The sequence below is a fragment of the Conger conger genome, chromosome 4 (genome assembly GCF_963514075.1).
Source record: "Conger conger chromosome 4, fConCon1.1, whole genome shotgun sequence".
Taxonomy (NCBI): Eukaryota; Metazoa; Chordata; class Actinopteri; order Anguilliformes; family Congridae; genus Conger; species Conger conger.
This window is the reverse complement of record NC_083763.1, coordinates 26,747,141-26,771,282: the sequence shown is the minus strand read 5'-3', so window position 1 is coordinate 26,771,282 and position 24,142 is coordinate 26,747,141. Positions and strand designations below refer to the sequence as shown.

Genomic DNA, 24,142 nt, shown 5'->3' with positions numbered 1-24,142 from the left:
ATGTGGCTTGTCCTGTTCCATTAAAATCACACATTTTCAGTTCAAGTCTGGACACTGAGATGGCTATTGCAAAACAATAATTTAATGCTCAGTTAACCATTCCTTGGTAGACTTTGAGGTATCCGTACAGCCGTTTTTGTACATCTTTATCAAATGTGTCAATAATCTGGAGGCCATTATTTTGCACAGTTTTTATTTTATCCATTCAATTCATGCAAAACGCCGGTCTAATTATGCTATGGGTGTTTGCTGCATTTCTTAGATGCCCTTTAATTAAAGGATTGAACAGGTTGGATTGAACATTTTCTATCACGTTAAACAAAATACAACTGCAATAACGTGCCAGTGCAGACTCTCGAAAGAAGACCTTTAGCTAATAGATGTGCACTACATGCATTTTCCTGACTCAGAGACCAAATGACACTAAACTTCAGGAAACCACTCCCATCCTGAATGCAAAAGCTCCTAATAGTATCACACCAGTGAAGAAAGATGCCACGTAAAGACAGAACTGACTGGAAAAGTGGGGACTTACTTGAAATGAGTGCAGTCAAGATTTTAACATTCAGCCTATGCCCCATGCATAGCTTTCAGTTTGCCCCATGTTTACTCAGAGCACAATGAAACAGTCTGCTTTGTGACCATGACAAGTCAAATAAATATTGTGTGCTTCACCTGACAGTGGTCTCTTCTTCACTTTCGGCCTTCAGAAGGAACACCTGAATACTGTGTCTAACTGTCACAATGCACAGCCTTTTTGCAGGAAAATTCTCTCAGGTTTCTGAATGGTTAGCCAAGCCAATTCTCAAGATTCCTGCAGCATGAACCACCTGCTATTCAAACAGCCTTAAGAAGAACAAGTGTTATTTCCACCCACTCTTCCTCTTTAGTCTTTTTTTAACATTTCAAAGCGGTCATGTGCAGAAGCTATTTTCCGACAAACACTGAGAGTAGCCTACAGACATTTACACTGGGGTCTGCTCTGCGAAAACAAACTGACCGGTCAGAAATAAAGACGTGGACACTTTCCCACAGGCTACCATGATTAATTGAACAAATATTCCAGGAATTTCAGGATTTTACTGACCAGCTTGCATGCCATTCGTTTCCTGGTTTCTGTGTCTTGGGCAAGGTGGACTTTCCCAAAAGACCCTTTTGGGACATGTCCAGAGCCAGGGTTCCTGTAGGTCAGTTTCCAAGGAAACAGGAACACGTCCGAGTCAATGCGGTAGCGCCCCCCTTTGACCACCATGTCGGTCTGCCTCAGAGAAAGACAGAGAGCTGACATGAGAATCTTAAATCCTGTGACCAGAGAGATAGCGGTAGCACAAACAGAGAGATAGAAGGCCACAAACACACCTGCATGCAGTCACACATGCAAAGAATCAGTAAACCACAACCATTAAATAAATCCATGAAAATGTTACATTCTAGACAGGGAGGTGCACAATGACTGGCTGTAAAACATGTTTTTGCTGCCATTTACAATTCAAACCATTTCAAATATACACTCAGTGAGCACTTTACTAGGTATGTTCCTAATAAAGTGGTCGGTGTGTATATAAAAGAAGTAGCAAAACTTCAGTATACGGTTGCCTTTCATCCTATTCAGACCATAAGATTGAATGGAAAGACACAGCTGGATGCTTTTATCTGTTCATACGCTACTCAGGCATTGGAAAGTAAAAAAGCGAACCCTGGATGTTAGACAGGCATTTGACCTAGATTGTGAAACCACAGCTGGACTTCCCCAGAAACTGGCAGGAAAATGTAAAGGTACAAGCAAACAAAAACAACTGAGACACTTGCTACACTGACAAACTACATATGATGGAATAGAGGGGTGTGTGTAAGCCTAAAGATTTCTGGAAGCTGCCCCTTTATTCTACACTTTACCATAGCAGTTATTCGGAACTGTTCCAGCAAATACCCAGCTCTACAAATTGGTGATATGGAACATAAGCTAGGGAAATTACATTAGACAATTGAGGTAGGCTTTTAGGTAGCCACCAAATGTAAAATGCTTGATAATGATTACTTGTTTGTTGATAAGGAAACAAACAAAAGCAGTGCCACATTTGATACACTAATATTAACACGATCACACAGGGGGGTGCAGGCTCAAAATTCAAGTGTAAATTATGATTTTATTATATAAGGTGTAAAATCCAGCATGACTCACCTTATTTAACAGGACACCTATCTCCTCAGTCAGGTGTTTCAGCGAGGCTGGTGGCGTATTTGAGATTAGGTTTATGAAGGCAAGCATGTCAGAGACAGCCCCATACCTCACACTGCCCAGCATGGGGGTCCCCTCAAGGGTCAAAGAATCGGCTGTCTCCTCATTTTCATCCATGTCCTCCTGGAAGAGGCTGTCCTCAAAGGACACCCCCGATGGCGATTCGCAAGGATATAAAATTTCCACAGCGCTGATTATGTCCTCAATGTTCATGTGAGCCAGATAAAGTTCAATTTCATCATTGTCATTCTTGTACTCCATGGTGACGTCCTCCATAGTTCTACAACACAATGTTGGTGAGAGATCCCATTAGGTCTACTAAAGCTCTGAGAGAGATGTGAGTCCATACCTTGCACACCCCTGTATGGGACAAGGACACTAATGTTCTGCCTCTTGGACAACAGGGGGCGGAGCTTATGCTAATAAGCACCGCCAATATTTTCCTTGCAAATTACGGGAATTTCACAACTAGAAGGGAAGCCCCAGGGAGGCCACCCCCACTTGTGTGTTTAATATGTCAAACTGCCTGCATGGCCATTGTGCATGCAAAATTAATGGCGAATTTTCTTTTGACATGATGGGTCAAATAGTGTTACATTCCTTAAATTACACTCTTACAGCCTATATTAATGTACACATAGATACTACTGAACATTGAGAACTGGATGAATGTATGATGTCAAATTTACCGCAATGTATTTTTATGAACCATAAATAGAGGAGTTAAAAGATTATTCGTCGTAATGCAGTTCATATCAAAGAGACTGACATGGCACCGATAGCTATTATCTTAAGTTCGTGCAGTCGAGAAAAGACCTGTAAATGAAGAATCACCGACTGAGTAGCCAAGCTGCATAACATAGGTTATGTTACTCTTGTGCTGTTGTAGTTTGGAAGACGTCTTATGATTAAAATAGCTTTAATAGCCAAATATAACAGCTTTCATAACAAACGGATCTTTACCGAAGCTACTGGGCGTTTTAAGGAAACTTAAATTAAATCCCTGGTGCATTTTAATAAGATGTACTTACTTATTTCGTCAGTTTCTACGGATGAAATCCAAAATCACATCCAAGAACGAATGTACATCACGCGTCAACCGTGCCATACCTGCGGAAAAGATACTGTTGCATTACAGTCTATAACCAGAGGAAGTAGGCTACATTGGTTTCGGTTGCACAGGCGGAAACGTGCGGGTATGTTGTCACGCCCTCTGTCCAGATTTCGTTTTTCTTTTAAGTTCTGTTGAACCAACGTATTTTCCCAATGGTTGAAAACGCAAAGATCATTTATTGCATTCGCTGTTGCAGACACCCTTAGCAACATATTTAATGGGCTCTCGGTAAACTCGCATTCATCTGGGCTCAAGATGATTCTGAAATGTCAAACGTATTTCGTAATATTTCCATTAGGTTTGAACGCGAATGCCCCTCTGTGACCACAAATGCGAGTCTCTACTTCGTGAATGTAATTCAGCTGAACAAACAGATTACTTAATTAATACTTTCTACAACTAGCTACAAGCAGAGATTTTGCCAATGCTATCCGTCACAACACTTGATGATCGACCTGTGTGCTCTGTGCATATGACATCTAATATAATAATTGTGATCAACATTACTATTTACCCACATGTATAACAAGCTTATCCATACAGGAGATGGAACATTGACCCTAACTAACGTTACGTTTTTTGCTCAATTGTATCAATAAAAAATCAGCTGCGCAAGTAAATATGACAGTCACAGGACCACATGCAGCACAGTACACGTACCTCGACACTTTTGACACCACTCGCTTGCTGTAGAAACATAGAAGATACATGCGCAATACTGTCTACAGTATACAACAATGGCGGCCTCCACGCAGGTGTGCAGGTTTTACATGAATGGACGGGGAACGTTTTTCAGGAGTTTACAGAAAAATTCTTTTTGTTTCCGGAGAAAATTTGCTTCTAAAAAAGTTGCAAAAATCGTTCCAAAAAATACTCCAAAAAAACAACTTGCAACAAAAAAAGGTGAACGCGATATGCCAATTCAGTACTGGAGATGACCCTGATTTGTGTGTCTGAGCTGCTAGCCGATATGAATGCATTTAGACTAGCTAACGTTATTGGATAATAAGAGTGTTTTGATACAAGGGTTGCTTGTAGGTTGAATTGCGTTACCACAGTGCCTTCAGGATTCTCTAATGGCAACACGATATTTCTCTGACGACTTGCTAACGTGGCTAACAGTTAGCTATTTTATTTATTTTCAGTGAGCATTTAACCGTGGTGGCGGCACGGATGGTGCAGTGGGTAGCACTGCCGCCTCACAGCAAGGAGGTCCTGGGTTCGAATCCCCGTCGGCCGGGGCCTCTCTGTGCGGAGTTTGCATGTTCTCCCCGTGTCTGCGTGGGTTTCCTCCGGGTACTCCGGTTTCCTCCCACAGTCCAAAGACATGCAGGTTAGGCCAATTGGAGAGTCTAAATTGCCCATGGCATGAGTGTGTGAGTGAATGGTGTGTGTGCCCTGCGATGGACTGGCGACCTGTCCAGGGTGTATTCCTGCCTTTCGCCCAATGTATGCTGGGATGGGCTCCAGCCCCCCTCCGACCCTGATCAGGATAAGCGGGTTCAGATAATGGATGGATGGATGGATTTAACCATGGTTCACATTTAAATGCAAATCTTACTTTCTTCAATGCTACGTTTGGCCAGTTTAGTAACCCTTAAGAAGAAATTTTCAAGAATTATGATTAAATGCCGACCTATATCTTCACACAGCATGATCTTAACTTCGTTTGAATACCTGCCTTGCTGCAGATTTGTGTTAACGACTACATGTCATATTGTGTCTTTTTAGAAGCTGAGGATGAAAGCTCTTTTTCAAGACTTCAAGAAGATAGACGCAAACAGGCAGAGAGATCTGTTCTGATCGCCTGTCCGCCAAATATCACCGAGATGAAGTTTTTAAAACATCTATCCACGCATGGAAGTATAGAAAACTGTTTCTTTTATGAGAGTTTTGTAAGTACCCATACTGTAGTTAGATGTTATTTATGGCAAGGTAGACTGTTCAAGCTCTTTGAAGTAAGTTACATAGCCGTTTGCGCTTGCTTTTAAAAAATACAGGTATTCCTTCAAAGAAACTGTAGACTCCAGATTTTTGGAGTCAAACTCACTTAGCTATCGTCAGGTCCACAGTTATAAAGATGATTTTTTTTCTAATCAAAAACATACTGGCAACATAATTGACAACTGTAAATATTAAAAAATGAAATCAAAATTACATTAAGTTGTGAAATGTGAAACAAATTGCACTTTTTGGACATGTTCACTGTTGGCATATTTGGCATTATAGTGGGGGTGCATACAAGGAAGAGCACCGCTTACCTACCGTTAATTATGGTGGTGGATCATTGTGCTTTGGAAGGATGGTTCTTGGCTGTCAGTGGGCCTTCCAACAAGACAATGATCCAAAATAAACTCTTCACACTCAATTAATCCAAGGTAACGCGATCACAAGTGGTGAGATTTAACCACAAAGAGCATGCACATGTCTGCTTGAATAAGCAGTTTGAGCTGATCACAAACGTTTCGTGTACAATTTAAACAAACGTAAACATTATCTGATGTTACAATTGTGAAGTATGCATGTGATATTTGTAACAGAGTGTGTCGCAATTGAACAACAGAAATATTTAAAAAAAGCTTGAGTTTAATGCACTTGCACTCTAGTTAGAGGACAGCACAGTGCATGTATACAAAGGCATATTCGCACTTGTGTTTATATCGTAGATTGAGAAAATTTTATAATTATAGTGGTAGTTAGAGGACAGCGCAGTGCATGCATTTGAAGGCATATTCCCACTTGTGTTTATATCGTAGATTGGGAAAATGTGTTATAATTATACCGGTTCTCCCCTACCACGCATCGTTAGAAAAACTACTCTTCAGGACCAAAACCGGAGTAAATCGGCATCGCTTTTGTTTGTACCACAGGACCATCATTCGTACCACAATTGCTCTAACAATGTTGTTAATTGATCAATGTTGCTATGAAGCATCATGTAGTGTCAAATATTTTCTGCCAAGACTAAGTTATGTAGACGGGGCGTTCCTAAACTTGTGCAGTGTCATGGAAGATGATTATAGTGGGGTCCAACCAAAATTCTGTGTGTTCATTTTGGATAAAACCAGGCTACGCAAACGGAAGATACTCCTGTGATTCTGTACCCTAAGGCACATGTTCCAGATACTTTTGCTACTTGCGTTGTCACAGATTCAAATGTGTTCGACACACATTAGCTTAAAATTTTGTCCTGCTATAATACGGGAAAAATAGTAATAATAACACGAGGGGGAAAAGGCTAATAAGATTCCCATATGAAAATTTGGCTGTTCAAGCTCTTCAATAAAGTAGCCTGTATTAATCCTTTGTGAGGCAAATTTTATTGTGTGTAAAAAGCTCATCCTTGATTGGGAAAGTACTAATCATAGGGGTGTCAATGATTGTGAAACATTCTTGTAAAAGTACTTGTGGTGGTATAATAGTATATTTGCTTTCTATTTTCTTTATTGTGCATCTTTGTGAAGGATACCAATAATTTTTGACTTGTCTGTACCTCCTAGTCAGCAGTATGCCTTTGAGGCGTATGTACACGTGTGTTAAAATGTGTACATTTATACAATCATTGATGAAGGATTGCAAGGATTTTGTTTGTGTTTCTTTCAGGGCATATATGCGGTGGTGGAGTTTTCTCAAACGCATAGCATCGACTCAATGCTGGGGGCCACCATATTTCCCAGTGTTCAAAATGAAACGGCTGTGCCTTTCAAAACTAGACTGCTTTCTTTAAAAGCAAGCGACTCTGTTCTGCCCAAAACCCGGCCATCTGTACCGTGCCAGAAACTAAACCCCATTGGTACAAAGGAGCTCATTTTGAAGCTGTCTCAACAGGACACTGTAAGTGCTGTGTCATTACTGCTCATTTTTTATCAGTACATGACATTACGTAAGTGTAAGGATGCTAATTGTTCAAAGGATCTTTGTTTTCTTTAGTTATACAATGGGGTCCAAAAGTCTTGAGACCGCATTGAAAATCTGGAGTTTTTTCATGTAATCCTGGAAATAAACAGCAAGTATTAGGATTTTAAAAAGTTACTTCAAAACTTTGGACTACTCTTTTAACACCAAAGAACAGCTAGGAGTTTTGGAGGCATTCAGTAACATCACAAGATGCTCTTTGGACCATTGTCTAATAATTCTGGGATAACATGAATCATCAGGTTTTGCACAAATTTGTGGAGTCCATGCCAGCTTGAGTGCACATTGCAATTATAGCAAAAGATGGACATACCAAATACTAAGAAATTCTGAAATTAATGTCATTTTTTCAAAGATTCAACTTTTCACTCAAATTATTATGCTGATAATATAATTAGTAATAATTAGTAAAAAGTTTGTATTAAATTAGAAAAGAATGCGCAATCGGAACATTTTCACTATTGGACCCCACTGTATGTGCTGTGCTGCCGTGTGGTTTATTTGACAAAGAAATTGCCTGGAATGCACATAACTAGTGCACATGAAGAACAGGCCTGAAAGTCTTGTGTGATATTTAGCATGTAGGTAAAATTGCATACCCAGATCTGTTGTGTCAGTTGTCTGTTCTTCGCATTAAGCTGACATTTCTTACCTACATTCTGATTGGTATCCCAGTGCAAAATGTGTATGCAGCACAATTCTGTGTTTTATTGTTGAAGATTCAGCCGTTTCCCCCCTTTGTTTTGATCTCAGGTAGACAAACAATTGTATTACCTTTTGGAACAGCACCAGCTGACAGAAGAGAACATTCGCCTGCGCTTCCTTGTCTGCTCTTTGCTGAAAGACATTGCTGCACCATATTTCCCAGAATGTGTCATAAGGCTATTTGGCTCCTCTGTCAACAGTTTTGGGAAACTTGGTTGCGATCTGGATTTGTTTTTGGATCTTGATTCTGTCAGAGGGCGTAATACCAAGCAGGTAAAGCAATCACTTCCTTTACCAATACAGTAGAACCTCAGAGATCCGAAACTCAGAAAACCGGAAAGTCCGGCCAATCAAACAGGCTATGGAATCGGAAGTCTAATGTTAATACTGAATTAAAGGACCCGAACAAAATTTGCTTTTGGATGGAAGCGTGACACAGGTGAATAAATTGAAATCCAACAAAAATCGCCTCACACAGACCACTACGGACAATGCAAGCTGCTACTTTTACTTACCATTGGTGTTCAACCATGAGCTTTGCCAACGTCTCTATACGGATTTGTTTCTGATTTGCCTATTCTAGTTTAGCTATTGTTGGTTAGCTTATTTCATTGCACTTTTGACAAAATGCCATTTTGATTGAGGTTATTGGTTTATTATGACTCAAAATAAACTGAACTGGAATTAATATTTAATTTCCTAGAATTTGTTTAAATGTCAGTTCCAAAAATGTCAGTGTTCTGAATGACCTTCATTCAGGACGTGGTTCTCTGAGGTTCAATTGTACTTTATTTACATTGCAATGTTGTATTCAAACTCTTTCTACCCAAATGCTGCCCCCTGGGTGGTTTTTTATTTATTTTTTATTAACTGATTTATTTGTGCAGTTATCTCCCCAATTCCAAACTGTATCTGCTAAAGCTGTTTCACACATTGGTAACATAGTTGCCACATTTCTGGCACTATAATGTTTGGGACAAATGGTTTCTCGTGTTTGATTCAGGTATGTTCCATTGCATCCTCAGTGCAGCTATAAGAAAGCTTTTGTTTTCCTTTGGAAACCGTTATTGGTGTTTATCAACATAAGGATCAACATTGTGCCAGTTAAAGTCAAAAACGCCATTATGAGGCTGAGAAATAAGAACAATAATCAGTCTGAGACCTAGGCCAAACCTAGGCTTATCAAAGACAGCTGTTTTGGAACATAATTGAGAAGAGAGCACTGGTGAGCTCAGTAATCAGACCTGATTGGTCAGGGAAGACCTCTATTGTTGATAACAAGAATTGTCACCATAATGAAGAAAAACCCCCAAACACCTGTCCAACAGATCTGCAACAATCCAACAAACGCCCTTCCAGAAGTAGGTGTGGATGTGTCCTTGACCACAGTACTGTCCACAGAAGACTTCACAAACAAACTATTGAGGCCACATTGCACAATCCAAACCTGAATGGCCAGGTTACAGTTTGCTGAGAAGTGCCTAAATAAGCCAGCGTAGTTCTGGAAAAGGGTCTTGTGGACATTAGACTGAGATTCACTTGTATCAGAGTGATGGTGAGAGCTAAAAGACAGTGCCCAAAATCAGGGGGTTCCCTTCAATCTCCCCTTTAGGAGGTGAAATGCATGCTCAATTGTATTTAGACTTTTAGACCAGTCTAAAATGTTTAACTTTTTTTCCACAATGAAGTCCGTTGTTGTGTTGGAAGTGTGTTTTGGGTCATTGTTCTGCTACTTGAGGAAGTTCCTCCCAATTAGTTTGGATGCATGAATTAATCCTGCTGCTACCATCATGAGTTACATCATCAATAAAGATTAGTGAGCCCACTCCAGAAGCTGCCATGCAAGCCCAAGCCATGACACCTCCTCCACTGTGCTTCACAGATGAGCTTGTATGTTTTGGATCATGAGCTTGTGTAGAGTTCACTTTGGTAGAGGTTAATATTGGGCCATAAAACTTTGTTCCAGAACTTTTGTGGCTCATCTCTGTACTTCTTTGCAAAGTGTAATCTCACCATCGGATTCTTACTACTGATGAATGCCTTGCATCTTGTGGTATAGCGTCTGTATTGCTCTCTAAGTCTTCTTCAAAGGGTTGATTGAGATACCTTCACCCCTGCCCTGTGGCGATTGTTTGTGATGACACTGACTGATGGGTTTTTCTTCACACCTCTCACATTGTTTGTGTCATAAACTGCTGTTGTTTTCCTTGGTTGACCTGTTCAATGTCTGTTGCTTTTCTGAGCAGTATTTTGAATCCATAATCTGAATGTAGCCAGAAGATTATGTCAGCGTACACATCGTCAGGTTTTCCCTGCTTTAATGCCAAAGAGGCTCCAAAATAGACACAAACCCCAATTTTTGTGTGCCACCTACAAATCTGTAGGTAATGTACATTAAGGCAATGTTGTTTTGTAAACTTGGCGGTGACAACTAGTCTACTGATGTTGTTGGTTTAATTTATATGCATTACAGGACTACATAACATAGCAACTAGCTAGAAGTTGCCATCGTTGCTAAATTGTCCTATTTAACATTACATAGCTAGCTAGCTAACGCAATTAGCTAGTAATGTTAATGTTACATTTCCGCAGAGCCAATATAGACTAGCTAGCTAAGCATAGAGCAAGCTAGCTATCCCAACAAGACACAGTGTAGTGTACAACGATGTATGTTTTAGCGGAAGTCTTTCCACATTCCTGGGTGACTTCATCATGGCCACACCCACATAGGCTACTATGAAAACCCAACCCACAAAATCGGGCCCTGCCCAGATCCAGAAAGGGATGGCAGGGAACCTGAAATCCCCAATTAGGCCATGCAAAAATATTTATCCAAATTTTTGTGTCGTTATTATCACACATATCCTCCTACCCAGATTCGGAAATGTCAGTTTGTTTGGCAATTTAAAACAGGGGAGTGGGTTTATGTATTTGGTTATAGCCACTGACATAGTGGACATCCCCACAGCCCCCGCTGTGAAATTATTGTATTTTTTCTACCTTTATTTAACCAGGAATTGAGTTTGAAATCTCTTTTGCAAATGGGTAAATTTGAAAATCCAAGCACTTGTTAGCCTACTGTTGCTACCCCACACACACACACACACACACACACACAAATCTCTGGTTGATTCTTCACAGAATAACTAATAATTATTTTAAATAAAATCCAACTAAAATGAATCTGCATTAACATGCTATTTTCATCTCCATATGGGGGAACTGTTTTCTGGCCTCCCATGGCATTCTTTTTCACTGGGGTATAAAATTAGGCTGCCCATGTAAAATCCATGCGTCATCCATCATCATGGGGGAAAGGCTGGGAGCACTCAGATTAAATAAGACAAAGGGTTGTTCGCCATCACAAGCAGATGGTTACAAACAAGTAGAAAGATGCTACTTTCCAGTACTCTGTCAATACATAGGAAGCTTTAAACCTCTGGAACAGTAGGCCAAATGGTTTGGGAAGGGGGAGAAAAGGGCCACAGTTGACTATCTGCAAACTCTTGTTACATTTTGAAGGACACTTACCAAGTACCAAGACATCTTGGCCTGGTATCCCCCCAGGAAGCTGAAACTTGTCTGCAAATGCATCTTTCCACGAGACAATGGGCTTCATGCAAGAACAGCTTCATATTCTTTCTCATACTTTCTCATACGGTGTACCATGACCATTCAACAAAGCTTGTAACTTGTTCAGTCCCATCTGTTTGTAAATGCCATGAGGCCAGATATGACTTCCCATTTATCCGGAAGAGTCATTCATAAAAATAATAAGAAAATAAGAAAAATAGTTGGGAGATTAAAGTCCCAAAAAAATCCCGCAATATGTTGAGGGCCCAGAAAATTCTGAAAACAGGTATGCATTTTTGCATATTTTGATAAATAAGTGTATAATTTTGGCACGGATGGTGCAGTGGGTTGCACTGCCACCTTACAGCAAGGAGGTCCTGGGTTCGAATCCCAGTCGGCTGGGGCCTCTCTGTGTGGAGTTTGCGTGGGTTTCCTCTGGGTACTCCAGTTTCCTCAATCCAAAGACATGCAGGTTAGGCTGATTGGAGAGTCTAAATTTCCCGTGGGTATGAATGTGTGAGTGAATAGTCTGTGTGCCCTGCAATGGACTGGCGACCTGGGGTGTATGCCTGCCTTTCGCCCAATGTATGCGGGAAAAGGCTCCAGCCCCCCTGCGACCCTGTTCAGGATAAGCGGGTTAAGATAATGGATGGATGAATGGATCTTTATTGAAGTAGAATATTGAATGTTCACATACTTCTGCCATTTTGTACAATTTCTGTTCTATCAAATTTGTGAATGATTTTTAAGCTGGGGAGAGTCACTGCTGTATTTCTGAGTGTTCCGATGGCAATATTTAGGTGATCGCTACGTTTTTTTCAGTTGTTTCAAGGGAGGTTACCCTGCTTACTTGCAGTGCAGTGTACTATACTCATTCGTCTGTGAATAGAGCAATTTGTGTTATTGGTTGGAGAGGGGTACATATATCGGATTGTTGATGAACCCATGCCAATGTAGTTCTTTATTTTTTATAAGCTCTCGATCTACCCTGGTTTGATTCTTTTCAGTTGAGAGGCCAGGGCTTTTGTGTATGTGCACCTGTTGGCGATAATCGTGCATCGTGAGAATGGTCACAGGTACTGGCATGTCTCATTTTACTTTTAACTTCCTGCTTTTTTGTCAAGTGCATTACTTGTGTGTTTCCTGTGCATAATATTTCAGTATCTTGATGCTTATTAAGACACCGATTTTAGTTTTGGGCACTGAAACTTTGTTAAATAAGCTCTGAAATGGTCCATGTGTATATCACTCTGCTGAAGTAAGTACTTCTACTGACGAAAGAAAGCTTCGGTAATTTTACTGTTTGCGATTCAATTGTGTAGTTCTATTCATGTGGGAGGTTGTGTAGGCACAAGAACAGAACCATTTTGAGTAACCCTTTGACCATATTACATACAGTGCCTCTATAATATTTGTGGCAAAGACCCATTTTGTCTTGATTTGCCTCTGGTTTGCCACAATTTTAGATTTGGAATCAGTCAATTAACATGGTTAAAGTACACATTCTCTGATTTTATTAAAGGGTATCTTTCTACATTTTTGTTTCACAATGTAGAAATTACAGTGGTGTTTATATGTAGTCGCTCAGGTGTGTTTAATTGCCGTAATGCAGGTATAATAGAGTTCTCAGCACCTAGTCTTTCCTCTAGACTTTCAAAACTATTATTGCTGTTTATCAACATGAGGAAAAAGGTTGTGCCAATGAAAGTCAAAGTTAGAGACATTGGCCAATCCTTAGAGTGATGTACGTTAATTTATTAAATTCTGACTATGTGCACATTATCCACATGCAGTGCAAATATATATATGATGGGTCTTTGTCCCAGATATTATGGAGGGCATTTTATATACATATAATATCTAATAGTTGTGAAATAAGCCTAACTGAGTCCCTTGTCCAGTTTTTTACATTTCATTACATTAATGGCATTTGGCAGACGTTCTTATCCAGAGCGACGTACAGTTCACTAGACTAAGCAGGAGACAATCCTCCCCTGGAGCAATGCAGGGTTAAGGGCCTTGCTCAAGGGCCCAACGGCTGTGCGGATCTTATTGTGGCTACACCCGGGATCGAACCACCGACCTTGAGGGTCCCAGTCATTTACCTTCATCACTACGCTACAGGCCGCCCTTTTAAAGCGGGTTTCAGAAGTTGAATTGCAACCAACCCCTGTATGGTCTAAGGAACAGCGGTAAAAGAAGAACCAAGCCAAGGCAGGAAAGTGCCATGAGTATGCTTTTGTTAAGCAAGTCTTCTGTTCCTCTCTGAGATGAGTATTCAATTTCAAGATACTGCATATGCGATCACATAAACTGCGAAATAAACAGTATTTTCCTCTGCGTTTAGGCTATATGTCACCCAAATATACCTAAAGATATACTTAAAACCTAGGCTATCCAATGACCCATGCAAGCCCAGTAAGCACTCAAAAGGTATGGAGTTGCAACTCTTTGTAAATAGAAACTTTCCTATTGGGACCCATTGTAACAACAGCACGGAACAATTTAGCCTCTAGGTTGGACCGCTCTCTTCTGTTCCTCTCTGGTCTAAGCAGGGGCGACAGAACCATCTCTCCACATAACCACACTTTCAACAATTAGCTAGCTTTGGTGAAGGTCCCCCAGGGCAAGCAGCTGAGTTCTGGGGTGTGATGTCTGTGGTGTGATGTCACTATCCTTACCAGGCTCTCACGCACCTGAACCTGCTGCAGAGTCCGTGTTGACGTGTGTGTGTGTGTATGTCTGTGTGTGTGCATTGAAACCTAGACTAGGAACCAGCTCTCGCTGGAGTTCCAGATGAAGAGCACTTCCTCCGAGAGGGCTGCCACCCAGAGCATCCTGTCCGTGATCGCCGAGTGCGTAGACCATTTTGGGCCCGGCTGCGTTGGAGTGCAGAAGATCCTCAATGCCCGCTGCCCCCTGGTGCGATTCTCCCACCAGCCCTCGGGCTTCCAGTGCGACCTCACCACCAACAACAGGTACCAGAGGCCCCTCTCACTGAACCAGCCTGGTTGAGTTGGTTGGGTGGCCTCAACCCCTATTTTGCTCAGCCGAGTTACCATATTGAATTGACCCCCCCTGAATAACTCTGCAGAGTTGGCACACTTACTTGACCCCCTCAGTTACTGTACTGATTGTATGCATTCACTTGACCATCCTGAGTTATCGCATTGATTTGACCTACTAATACCCACCTGGTCTAGTGCGTTGCACTGTTGTTTGAAGATACGTTACCGGCCCACGTTGGCAAATTATTTTATGACCTGGGTAAATATTGAGATGTGCGCATTCAGCTGCACCTGTAGTGGTGAAATTCCCTTACTGCAGCCCTTTGATGTTTGCAGATAACCAGCAAACGGCAGTCCCCCCTGGGGTGAGGGGAAGTTTAATCACTTTGCTTTTAATTTTGAAGTTTCATTTGAAGAGTAAAATGTCATTACTTTCACATGGCATGAAAATGACAGGAAGGACGTACCCTCAGATAGAGCCATAGTAGTATATAGTAGACTTTATTGCCAGTTTACATTTAGTTCAAATTCTATACCGGTTTAAATTCATAGGAAAAATACAAATACCCCCACTGAACTGAAAACTGGATATGCAAGAGAGAAATAAAATTGCTACATTGGTTCAGATATACCCTGTATATAATTGATGAAACATAATGTTATGCTTTTACAGGCACAGATTAAGCTTTGTCCTGGGGTTTTGTATGAAGAATCTCCATTCAAATTTGAATTTAGTCTCGGCTTCATCTGTGTCTATGAAGCTGGCCGTAAATTAACATTAATTAATGCTAGGTTCCAACAATCAAGTATACATACAAATTTCAGATTTTAGGCAAGGTATCACTAGAATGGTTAATTTGTGAGTATTAGCAGAGATTTTTATACCTGCAATCTGTAGTACTGAATCAATATTCCCACTCTCAGGGATAACAGCGGCTCATATTTAGACGGAAAATGCAAGATAAGGCATGTTTAAGATTTGCTGTTGAAGTTTTACTTTCCTGTAGAAGGCAGAAACAAGGTAGCACAAATTATTGGTATTGGTTTGCCCTTGCCCTGCAGAAACTAGCTGGTTGTGCTTAGCGGATGAGACTGAGAGAGGGACTGTTGGTTTCACTTCTGCAACCGGATGATCGCTGGGGGCTCTGAGAATAACCTGAGTGTGTCACAGAGACTGAGCTCTAAAAAAACACTGTTGCTGGTTTCTGAGGAAATATGGTTTTTAATACGCAGGACGCCAAAGGTGTTAAGGCGGGGATTTCTGTAGCTCATCACTGAAACGAATGGAGCTTTTCTGCAGTCAAGGTGTCAATAAGGAACCCTGCTTTGAGATGAAGTGATACTCTGAATAAAACTATTACGTCGGAATCAAAGAAAGACTGCCCTCTTGTGGTGAAAACCGTATGAAGCCTGGTGCACAGTACGGGACTTTTCAAATCCTAACTGATATTGAAAATATGGGACGCTCTGCATATAATGACAGATTTCGCAGATTCTTTTTGTCTTTCAGTCACAGATCAATCATCAATCTGAGGAGACAATCGATTCAGACCGGCACACCCCTGCATTGGAGGAACGGCCAAATTGCCAATAGGGTCAAATTTGACAAATTTGATTTTATTCTCTTTGCAAAAAATCCTTTTTGAAAAATGATGTGTCTCAATCTGAGCTTTTTTCAGTGAGAGTGCCCATATATGTTTCCCCTATTTAACACAGGCATTGCAAAGTTCACTCTGTAAATTCCATTATATCTTTTCTGTGTCGTTGATTTGATTAGTTGCGTGACAGATTCGTTTCAATGTCATTGTTCTACTGCTGCCTCTCTGGCATTGAAATGTTGTATTGTTTGCACTTTCGGATAGAATTTTTTGGAAATGGTCTAACAGGTGTCCTTTACTAATGTAAATTGTACATGAAACAGGTTTTCGGTTGGCTCATCCTTATAAGACACTATGTCATTGTTCTTGGAGTCAGATTTTAGAATATGTATCAGCTGGTTCCAATTTCAGTTGGTAGCTTAGGAAGGGAAGTGAGCAGTGACTGTGACATCATCGTAACCAACCAGCCACACTTCCTGTCTCGTTTGCAAGCCACACAGCCAGCTTTCGAGCTATTAATCTCGGCAAGTCATCTCCTAGTGATACCTATTTTTCCATTTGACTCTATATTTGGCAGCAAATCAAAAATATTTCTGTTCATATATTGATGTTCAATCTATGCTACATATTCACTGAGTGAGTACTTTATTAGGTATTTATTAGACTTATACATTTTTTTGCTGCTGTAGCCTATCCACTTAGAGGTTTGTATTCAGAGATGCTCATATGTATATCACTGTTGCAATGCATGGTTATTTGCGTTACTGTCACCTCTTGTCATCTTTGACCAGTCTCTGCCTTTCTGCCTTTTTCCCCCCTTGCACAAAAACATAGATGTTTTTCATTCCCAAAAACATTCTCTGACATAAAATCTTCATGCCCTCATTTAGCAACCGCCCCAAGCGTTTTTCAGTGGTTAATTTGTAATTTACCCTGCATTTTCTTTGTTGTGCATGTCACTAGGCATGTAACCAGGGACCCAAATAAGCATGAGCAGTGAGCGAAACTGCTGCCCTGTGTGGCATAGTTTATCCCCACTGGTTTCTATTGCTATTGCCGCCTCTATACATTATATACTCTTAAGGTGCAAGTGTGTTCAAGCGGGGCGCTCTGATGACAGTCCCCTTGTGTCCACAGGGTGGCGTTGAAGAGCTCGGAGATGCTCCATCTCTACGGCAGGATGGACAGGCGGGTACGGGCAATGGTGCTCAGCCTGCGCTGCTGGGCCCAGGTGCATGGCCTCACCAACAACTTCCCGGGGGCCTGGATCACTAACTTCTCCCTCACCACCATGATCATCTTCTTCCTGCAGAGGAGAAGTCCGCCCCTGATCCCACCACTCGACCAGCTCCGGGAACTCGCAGGTGCGGGCATGACTGCTCCTCTCTGTTCAGTCACGATACACCCTTTCATCCAGTTTCAATTCCAGTTCAATTTATTATCACAATTATACTTTGTTATTTACCTGATACTTTTATCCAAACCAACTTACAGTTGATTAGATGTAATTAGACTTAGCAGGGGACAATCCCCCCTGGAGTAATGTGGGGTTAAGGGCTTTGCTCAACGACACAACCGCTGTGCGGATCTTATTATGGCTACACCACCAACCTTCCCAGTCCCAGTCATATACCTTAGGCACAAGGCTACAGGCTGCCCCCTGTAATTTTGATTGTATTTGTATTGCGCTTTTTACAGAAGGCTCTCACAAAGACGCTTTACAGGGTAGCGGAAGGGCAAACGGCATGCTTGAACCCCCGAGTGTGCAAGCACATGAGATCAAGAAACTCCTCAGTGTGGAGAGAAACCCTCAAACGGTGTGAAACTTTCCAATGAGAAGAAATTTGAGGAAGGACCCGGCTATAGAGGGTCAGCCCGTCCCTGTATCAGTTTCTGCCAGTTTGAAAAGTTCACTTGTATTTCTTAGTGCATTTGATTATCTGGTTGGGAAGACTGCAGACTAGCATGCATGTCTCCTGAAAAGTGTGTACCCAGCTGTCGCGACTGTCGTCATCGACAGTCCACTAGCTGAGTAGTCTGTCACATGCCATTTGACTCCCTTGGGAGGGAGATGCAGCTCTTCTGGAATTTCCCTCATTGTTTTCCGCATAGAGAGAGCGAAAGCACCAACACAAAATCAATAATGAATAGTCTTCGCCCTTCCCCCTTACAGGTTCCGGGCAAAAATAATAAACTAAAAAAAGGCAAAAGAAATTAAAACTTTTCAGTTGACCGGTTCCTACCTTTTGCTGAACAGAGGTAAAGGAAAATGAAATCTCAGTCTAAAGGAACTACAGTCCCCTCCATTATTGGAACAGCAAGCTCAATTTCTTCGTTTTTGCTATGCATTGAAGACAATTAAGTTTGAGGTTAAAAGATGTACATGAGACGACAGATCTGTATTTCAGCTTCAAAATCTATATTTGTTAAACAACATGTGACTGACAGATGCGTCCTGTTTGATTGGTTAAACAATAAATAGTTCTGAATGTCTACTCTTGGTTTTTGCCTTGGGTTTTGCCAGTGAAGACTATATTTGTGTTAAAATGATAAACCAACATGAAGACTGGAGAACTGTCTTTGGGAGAAAAACAAGCCATTTTGAAGCTTAGAAAAGAGGGGAAATCAATCAGATCCATTGCACAAGCATTGGGGATAGCTTGTAACTTGGAATGTCCTGAAAAAGATAGAAACCGCTGGCTTACAGGTCGACCAAGGAAAACAACAGCAGTTAATGACATTGTGAGGGCTGTGAAGAAAAATCCAAAAACATCAGTGAGTCACATCACAAACAATCTCCACAGTGCAGAGGTGAAGGTATCTCAATCAACCGTTGAATTAAGTCTTGGAGAGCAGGAATATAGAGGCTAGATGCAAAACACTTATCCGTAAGAAGAATCAGAAGGCGAGACTACAATTTGCAAAAAAAATAGCCACAAAAGTTCTGGAACAAAGTTTAATGGACTGCTGAGAGTAAGATTAACCTCTACCAAAGTGATGGAAAGGCCGAAGTGTGCCAACACAACAAAGGGCTTCATAAGGGGGGGGGGGGGGGGGGAAGGATTTAGACTGGCCAAGTCAAGCACCACACCTTAACCCTGTTGAGCATGCATTTCACCTCCTGAAGAGGAGATTGAAGGGAACCCCCCGAAACAAACAACACTGAAAGAGGCTGCAGTAAAAGCCTGAAGAAACAGTTTGGTGATGTCAAGGAATCGCAGGAAATTCCTGGACTCCAAATGTATTCAGTGTATTGCTAAAAAAAGAAAAGAAATTCACCTTGCTGTTCCAATACATTTGGAGGGGACTGTCTGCTCCACACGCTGGCTGTAAGCCCTGTGACACAATAAATATTCTGCTGTTTCCATCTGTATGACAATTCCATGACACCAAATGTATCATTTCCATGGCTACATGCATGCGAAGAGAGCCCAAACAGACTTGAGGGAGATGGCTAACTGTTGAGAGATAAAAGGAGTGAGAGAAAAGACGAAGGAAGAAGTAATGAGTGAAAAAGATAGAGATGAAGTAACTTGTCGGGCCCTTGTTGGGCCCTTGTTGGGCCCTTAAGCCAGGCCCGTAACCCCCAGACCCCCCACCTTCATGTACATCTCCCTATTTCTGAGGTCCCAGGGTGGGCAAATATGCAAGTGCAGTTAAGCAATTTCACAGACCTCCTTGCAGATGAGAGGCCGTCTGGAATTACTACTGTACCTGTTATTGTTGCAGTCAGCGTCTCTGCAGAGGGGGATTTACAATCACAGGGAGTAGAGGTTGTGGTATAACATCTGGACCATCGCAGAATCTGTCTCCAGAAATGTCTTGTGTTCTGCCCCCTGCAGTGTCTAAGTAACAGGCAGCACCTGACCTGCTCATTGGGAACGTGCTGTACTTAAAGTGGTTAGCTTGACGGAACGGGAAGTGCGTTCTTGTAGCAGCACGTGTTTTCGGGATTGTTATTGATAAATGAGAGGGCAGAGAGTTCCTCATTGAATTACTGCAGCTGCTGTTGAGTGGAGCACAGCATCACCAGGAGGGCAGCAGTCAGCCCAAGGAATCCAGCAGAAAAGTTCCATCAAACAACTGTATTTTCATCACTGTAAAGACACAATCTCACCCTGGCAAAGACTGCAACCTTTTACCTCACAGAATAAGTTGTATGAGCCAGTGGTCAAGCCTCACTTAAAAGGCTCATAACCTTGTTGGGCTAGATCTGCCCAACTTCCAGGGATGTTCTTTGTTGATAAACTAATGGGCTGTTACTATTTCTGATGAATTGTGATCTTGTGAAGGGGAAACTTTGGTTGGAAGTAACACAAGCATTACTGCATAACTTAAAGTGTTTCACAATTTCTGCCCAATTCATGCTATGGGACTGAAATGGCTGAAAAAAGATTGAAAATCGATCCTTTGATATCTCTCGCCCTCCTCTCTATTAGGGCCCAGGGATGAATGCATTATTGAAGGCAATGACTGCACTTTCGTCAGTGACATCAGCAGGGTAAAGAATCTGGACAACACAGAAACATTGGGTGAGTTTTTTTGATTGATATAATATTATTTTCACACCTGTAATTCAAGGTAATTGAACTTTTAAATGATGCCTTTCCCCTTCTTTTACTGTACAGATCATCTGCTGCAGGAATTCTTTGTGTTTTATGCAAACTTCCCCTTCAACCAGATGTCCATCAATATCAGAAAGGTGAGTGACAGACAGAAAAGGGCAAGTGAGGTGGAAAAAAAGACCTGCTTTCACCCCGAATGCCTTTAGTTCCAGTCAGTTTTTTATTTGCATCGAAAATCGTGATCAATTAACTGCACACTTCAGTCTTTGTTTTTCTGAACCGTGAACAAGGCCATTTGCTGTGGTTCTTCCATATGACCTGCCCCATCGGGGGTCCCTAATTCATATGTGGACCTTCCCGTGACTCTCATTACCGGCAACTAGGAAGCTGTCGGCACTGATCCCAGGGGAGCGGACAGGCCATTGAAGTCGCTTAGAGATCCACTGGCCAGAGCAGAGCAGCCGCTTCTGTGGGCCGGTACTATGGAATCCCCTCTCCTGGGTGCAGTTCTTTATTTGACTGCTAGAAGGCTATGAAGTCAGATGTCAGAATGATGGATATACCATGGCTTCAACTCTTCCTCCATGCCATGACCAAAACGTTGGCCAAGTTACCAAAGAAAGTCATGTTAGCTGTTCTGCCCATTGGCAATTCCCTGTTTAAAAAATAAAATAATAATACAAATAATAAATTAAAGTGCTATTTTATTAGTCTTATTTAGTTCATTGTAATTCATTTTATGACCTTTATAACTTTTAAATACCCCTCTATCCCCCTACTTTGCTAAGTGTCTTCAAACAGGTCCCTATAGCATTTGCATTTCTATATATGGGACATATCGTAGATCTGTTTGTAACCTTTGTAACCATTTATTTATTTTTTATTAAGTTGATCTCTTCCTCAATTTCCTACTGCAATGTTTACTTGGAATTACACTTGCATCTTGGCTAATTAACATTTCAAATAGCCTTTTTTCTACCCATATATATATATTTTGTAAACTTTGCATGCATGTTAGAGTTTTCTATCTTATTTCTCTGTGAACCGTTTTCTGTATACTTCATGAAGTCTCAAAATCATTACAGGAGAGTTATGGTTCACTCCCAGTTGTTATCGCTGCGCACAGCTATAGCTTCAGAGGTTTGTTCATTCTGTATAGTGGTTGTAAGCTGCTTGAACTGGGGTTCACCCCTCGTGCCGAGTCAGCACTTTGTACTGCAGGGCAGACCATTGGAGGGGATGTGTTCCTGTTTATCCCTTATGCCTGTCAAAGCTTCGATACCACCACTTTGTTATGATGGAGTCCTGTACACTGGGTGCTTCCTGGCCAACTCCGGCCTCCCCTTATTCTCACGCCAGTCCTGGGCCTATCCTTGACCTCATTATTGCTGTTGCGATCCTGGCAGCCCTCTGAACTGGACTTATCCATACTTGAGTTGTTTTTTTTTTTTCCTGTGATTTTTCTCACATCAGAACCGTATTACATTCTCAATGGGGCCCTGTTGCAGTCTTCAAAGTCCAATTACGGCGACATTCCTCTCTGCTTAGCTTCTGGGCTTTAGTGAGGCCCAGACAGACTCGGGTAGAGTTATGTGAAAGATTTTGGGCATAATTGTGTGAGATTCCCCACAATAACCACAGTCAGTTGAAATTTCCAAAGATTTTCCATCACAGTTCAAGTCGGTGTTATTATCACCAATCCATTGTGTTCTTATTCTTATTTTTATTTTTCTTCTTGCAATTCCATTGAGTTTACATCATGAACAATTTCAGGCAGTTGAATAAAAAGTACTGACATTTTTTGTTCAGCTGAATCCGGGTTAGTGCCCGCCATTTTGTCATTAGCCTGCCTTGTGAACTATACGCCAAAGTTTCTGTGAACGTGTCAAAACCGGAGAAGTAAGGGTCATAGTCACCACGGGAATCGCAGACTGAGTGCTGCAGGCTTCTGCGTTGGCCAGGCGGTGCCACCACCTGCTATAGCGAGCAGACAGGCAGTGCTGGCGGCAAAGGTGGCAGGCTGCCGGGGGTCTTAAGCTGTGATTTATGTGGTGTAGTGAAACCGGGCCGCTCCCTCCTGGAGCATCTCAAAAGTGTTCGTTCTTCGAAGCGGGACCAACGTAACCAACCCGAGGAATGCTGTGTCCGTGTAGACTTTGCAGTATTAAAGGAAATTAAGGAAGAGATTAATTCAATTAAAATAAGATTGAATGATTCAAATCGGTCTGCAATATGTCCCATATAAAGAAATGAAAAGGCTACGGGGAGCTGTTTGAAGACCCGTTCATCTCCCCTTAGCAAAGTGGAGGCTAAAGGGTATTTCAGATATTGGTATTTAATGTTATAAAGGGAATCAATCACCACAACTTAACCAAGTATCTCTTAACTTAACTACTCATCCATGTTGTGGGATGTCCAAACACGCCAAACATGTCCCAAAGTCTCTGGAGTAGAAAGAGTGCAGGGGAAGGGTGTGCTGCTAAGGAAGGTGCAGGTGTTGGTTGGGCAGTAGAAGGGTCCGGAAGGTGGTGTATGATTCGAGAATGGACCATTTCAGAAACATGGGGTACTGACCGTGTGTTTGCACCTCCTCCATACACAGGGCAAGGAGGACTACAAGCCGGACTCAAGTCCCCTATACATCCAGAACCCCTTCGAGCTATCCCAGAATGTCAGCAAGAACGTCAACCCCACCCAGCTGGAGCGCCTGGTGACCCTGTGCCAGGAGAGCGCATGGCTGCTGAACGAGGGCTGGGCCAAGCAGCGGGCCAGTACCGAGCCCTCCCCCTGGGGGATGGGCGCGCTCCTCCTGCCCTCCTTGTCGCAGTCCATCCGGAATAAGAGCAAGAAGGGGAGGGTCTTGCAGCCGGCCAGCGAGAGGTTCAAGAACCTGCTGGCCTTCCTGAAGACGAACAAGGCGGGAGGGAGCGGCGCCGCGGGGAACGCAGAAAACCAGAAAACCGCCTCTTCCACTACGTCCTGCTAGAGGGCAGCGTTCTGCGGCAGGGGACCCACAGGCTTCGCTCCCTGAAGAGGGAGTTCCTCTTCACGGGGGGAGGGGGAACAAACACTCTCTGAAACGAACAGAGCACCCCGTGCCAAGAGTGTCTTGGAACATGGACGAGTACTGTTTTCCTTTAGCACACTGCTGTATAAAGATGGCCGTACATAGAAATACTACATTCAAATAGCATATTCTTTTTTCCATATTGCAGGCAACATCTTTTTTTTATTTTGGACATTTTGTTTTCATGCGCCATGTATGTGTGTAAATACACCCCAAAATGGTTATTTTTAACTGTTTTAATCACCTATGTCACAAGTTTTCAGCATACTTTTACTGTATAAACTTTTGAGATTAGCAATTATTCAATTGTTGAATGGTTTAGAACTTGATTTTTCTCAGATTAAAACTGTAAACTACT

General features: G+C 41.9%; 2 protein-coding genes across 6 annotated transcripts in view; one reads left to right on the top strand and one right to left on the bottom strand.

Moving 5' to 3' along the window:
* Positions 1–3,890, bottom strand: part of map3k8 (mitogen-activated protein kinase kinase kinase 8) — a 13,424-nt gene extending 9,534 nt beyond the window's left edge. Inside the window, exons 1-4 of one of the 3 annotated variants that reach the window (XM_061238114.1) lie at positions 3,872–3,890; positions 3,271–3,349; positions 2,183–2,519; positions 1,088–1,258 (exon numbers count right to left, since the gene is read on the bottom strand). In XM_061238114.1, coding sequence (XP_061094098.1) covers positions 1,088–1,258; positions 2,183–2,515 — 504 coding nt within the window. In that variant the 5' untranslated portion in view covers positions 2,516–2,519; positions 3,271–3,349; positions 3,872–3,890. Of the gene's footprint in view, positions 1–1,087; positions 1,259–2,182; positions 2,615–3,270; positions 3,526–3,871 lie in introns of those variants that run through there. The other 2 variants (XM_061238113.1, XM_061238116.1) reach the window with 2 other exon arrangements.
* On the top strand, positions 3,305–24,142 carry mtpap (mitochondrial poly(A) polymerase). 3 transcript variants are annotated; one of them, XM_061238111.1, is made up of 9 exons: positions 3,305–3,435; positions 5,085–5,248; positions 6,957–7,187; positions 8,022–8,246; positions 14,313–14,524; positions 17,290–17,516; positions 20,592–20,684; positions 20,781–20,854; positions 23,320–24,142. In XM_061238111.1, exons 1-9 carry the CDS (start codon positions 3,321–3,323, stop codon positions 23,701–23,703), a joined length of 1,725 nt encoding a protein of 574 aa, XP_061094095.1. In that variant the 5' UTR covers positions 3,305–3,320; the 3' UTR covers positions 23,704–24,142. The 3 variants fall into 3 exon arrangements, with proteins under 3 accessions (XP_061094095.1, XP_061094094.1, XP_061094096.1); XM_061238110.1 differs by lacking the exon at positions 3,305–3,435 and adding an exon at positions 4,097–4,256; XM_061238112.1 differs by lacking the exon at positions 3,305–3,435 and having other exon boundaries at positions 5,063–5,248.

Coding starts and splice junctions, on each gene's coding strand:
- mtpap (XM_061238110.1), top strand. CDS start 4,124: ATGAATGGACGGGGAACGTTTTTCAGGAGTTTACAGAAAAATTCTTTT. Junction 4,257..5,084: donor ACAACTTGCAACAAAAAAAG/GTGAACGCGATA, acceptor GTGTCTTTTTAG/AAGCTGAGGATGAAAGCTCT. Junction 17,517..20,591: donor CCAGCTCCGGGAACTCGCAG/GTGCGGGCATGA, acceptor CCTCTCTATTAG/GGCCCAGGGATGAATGCATT.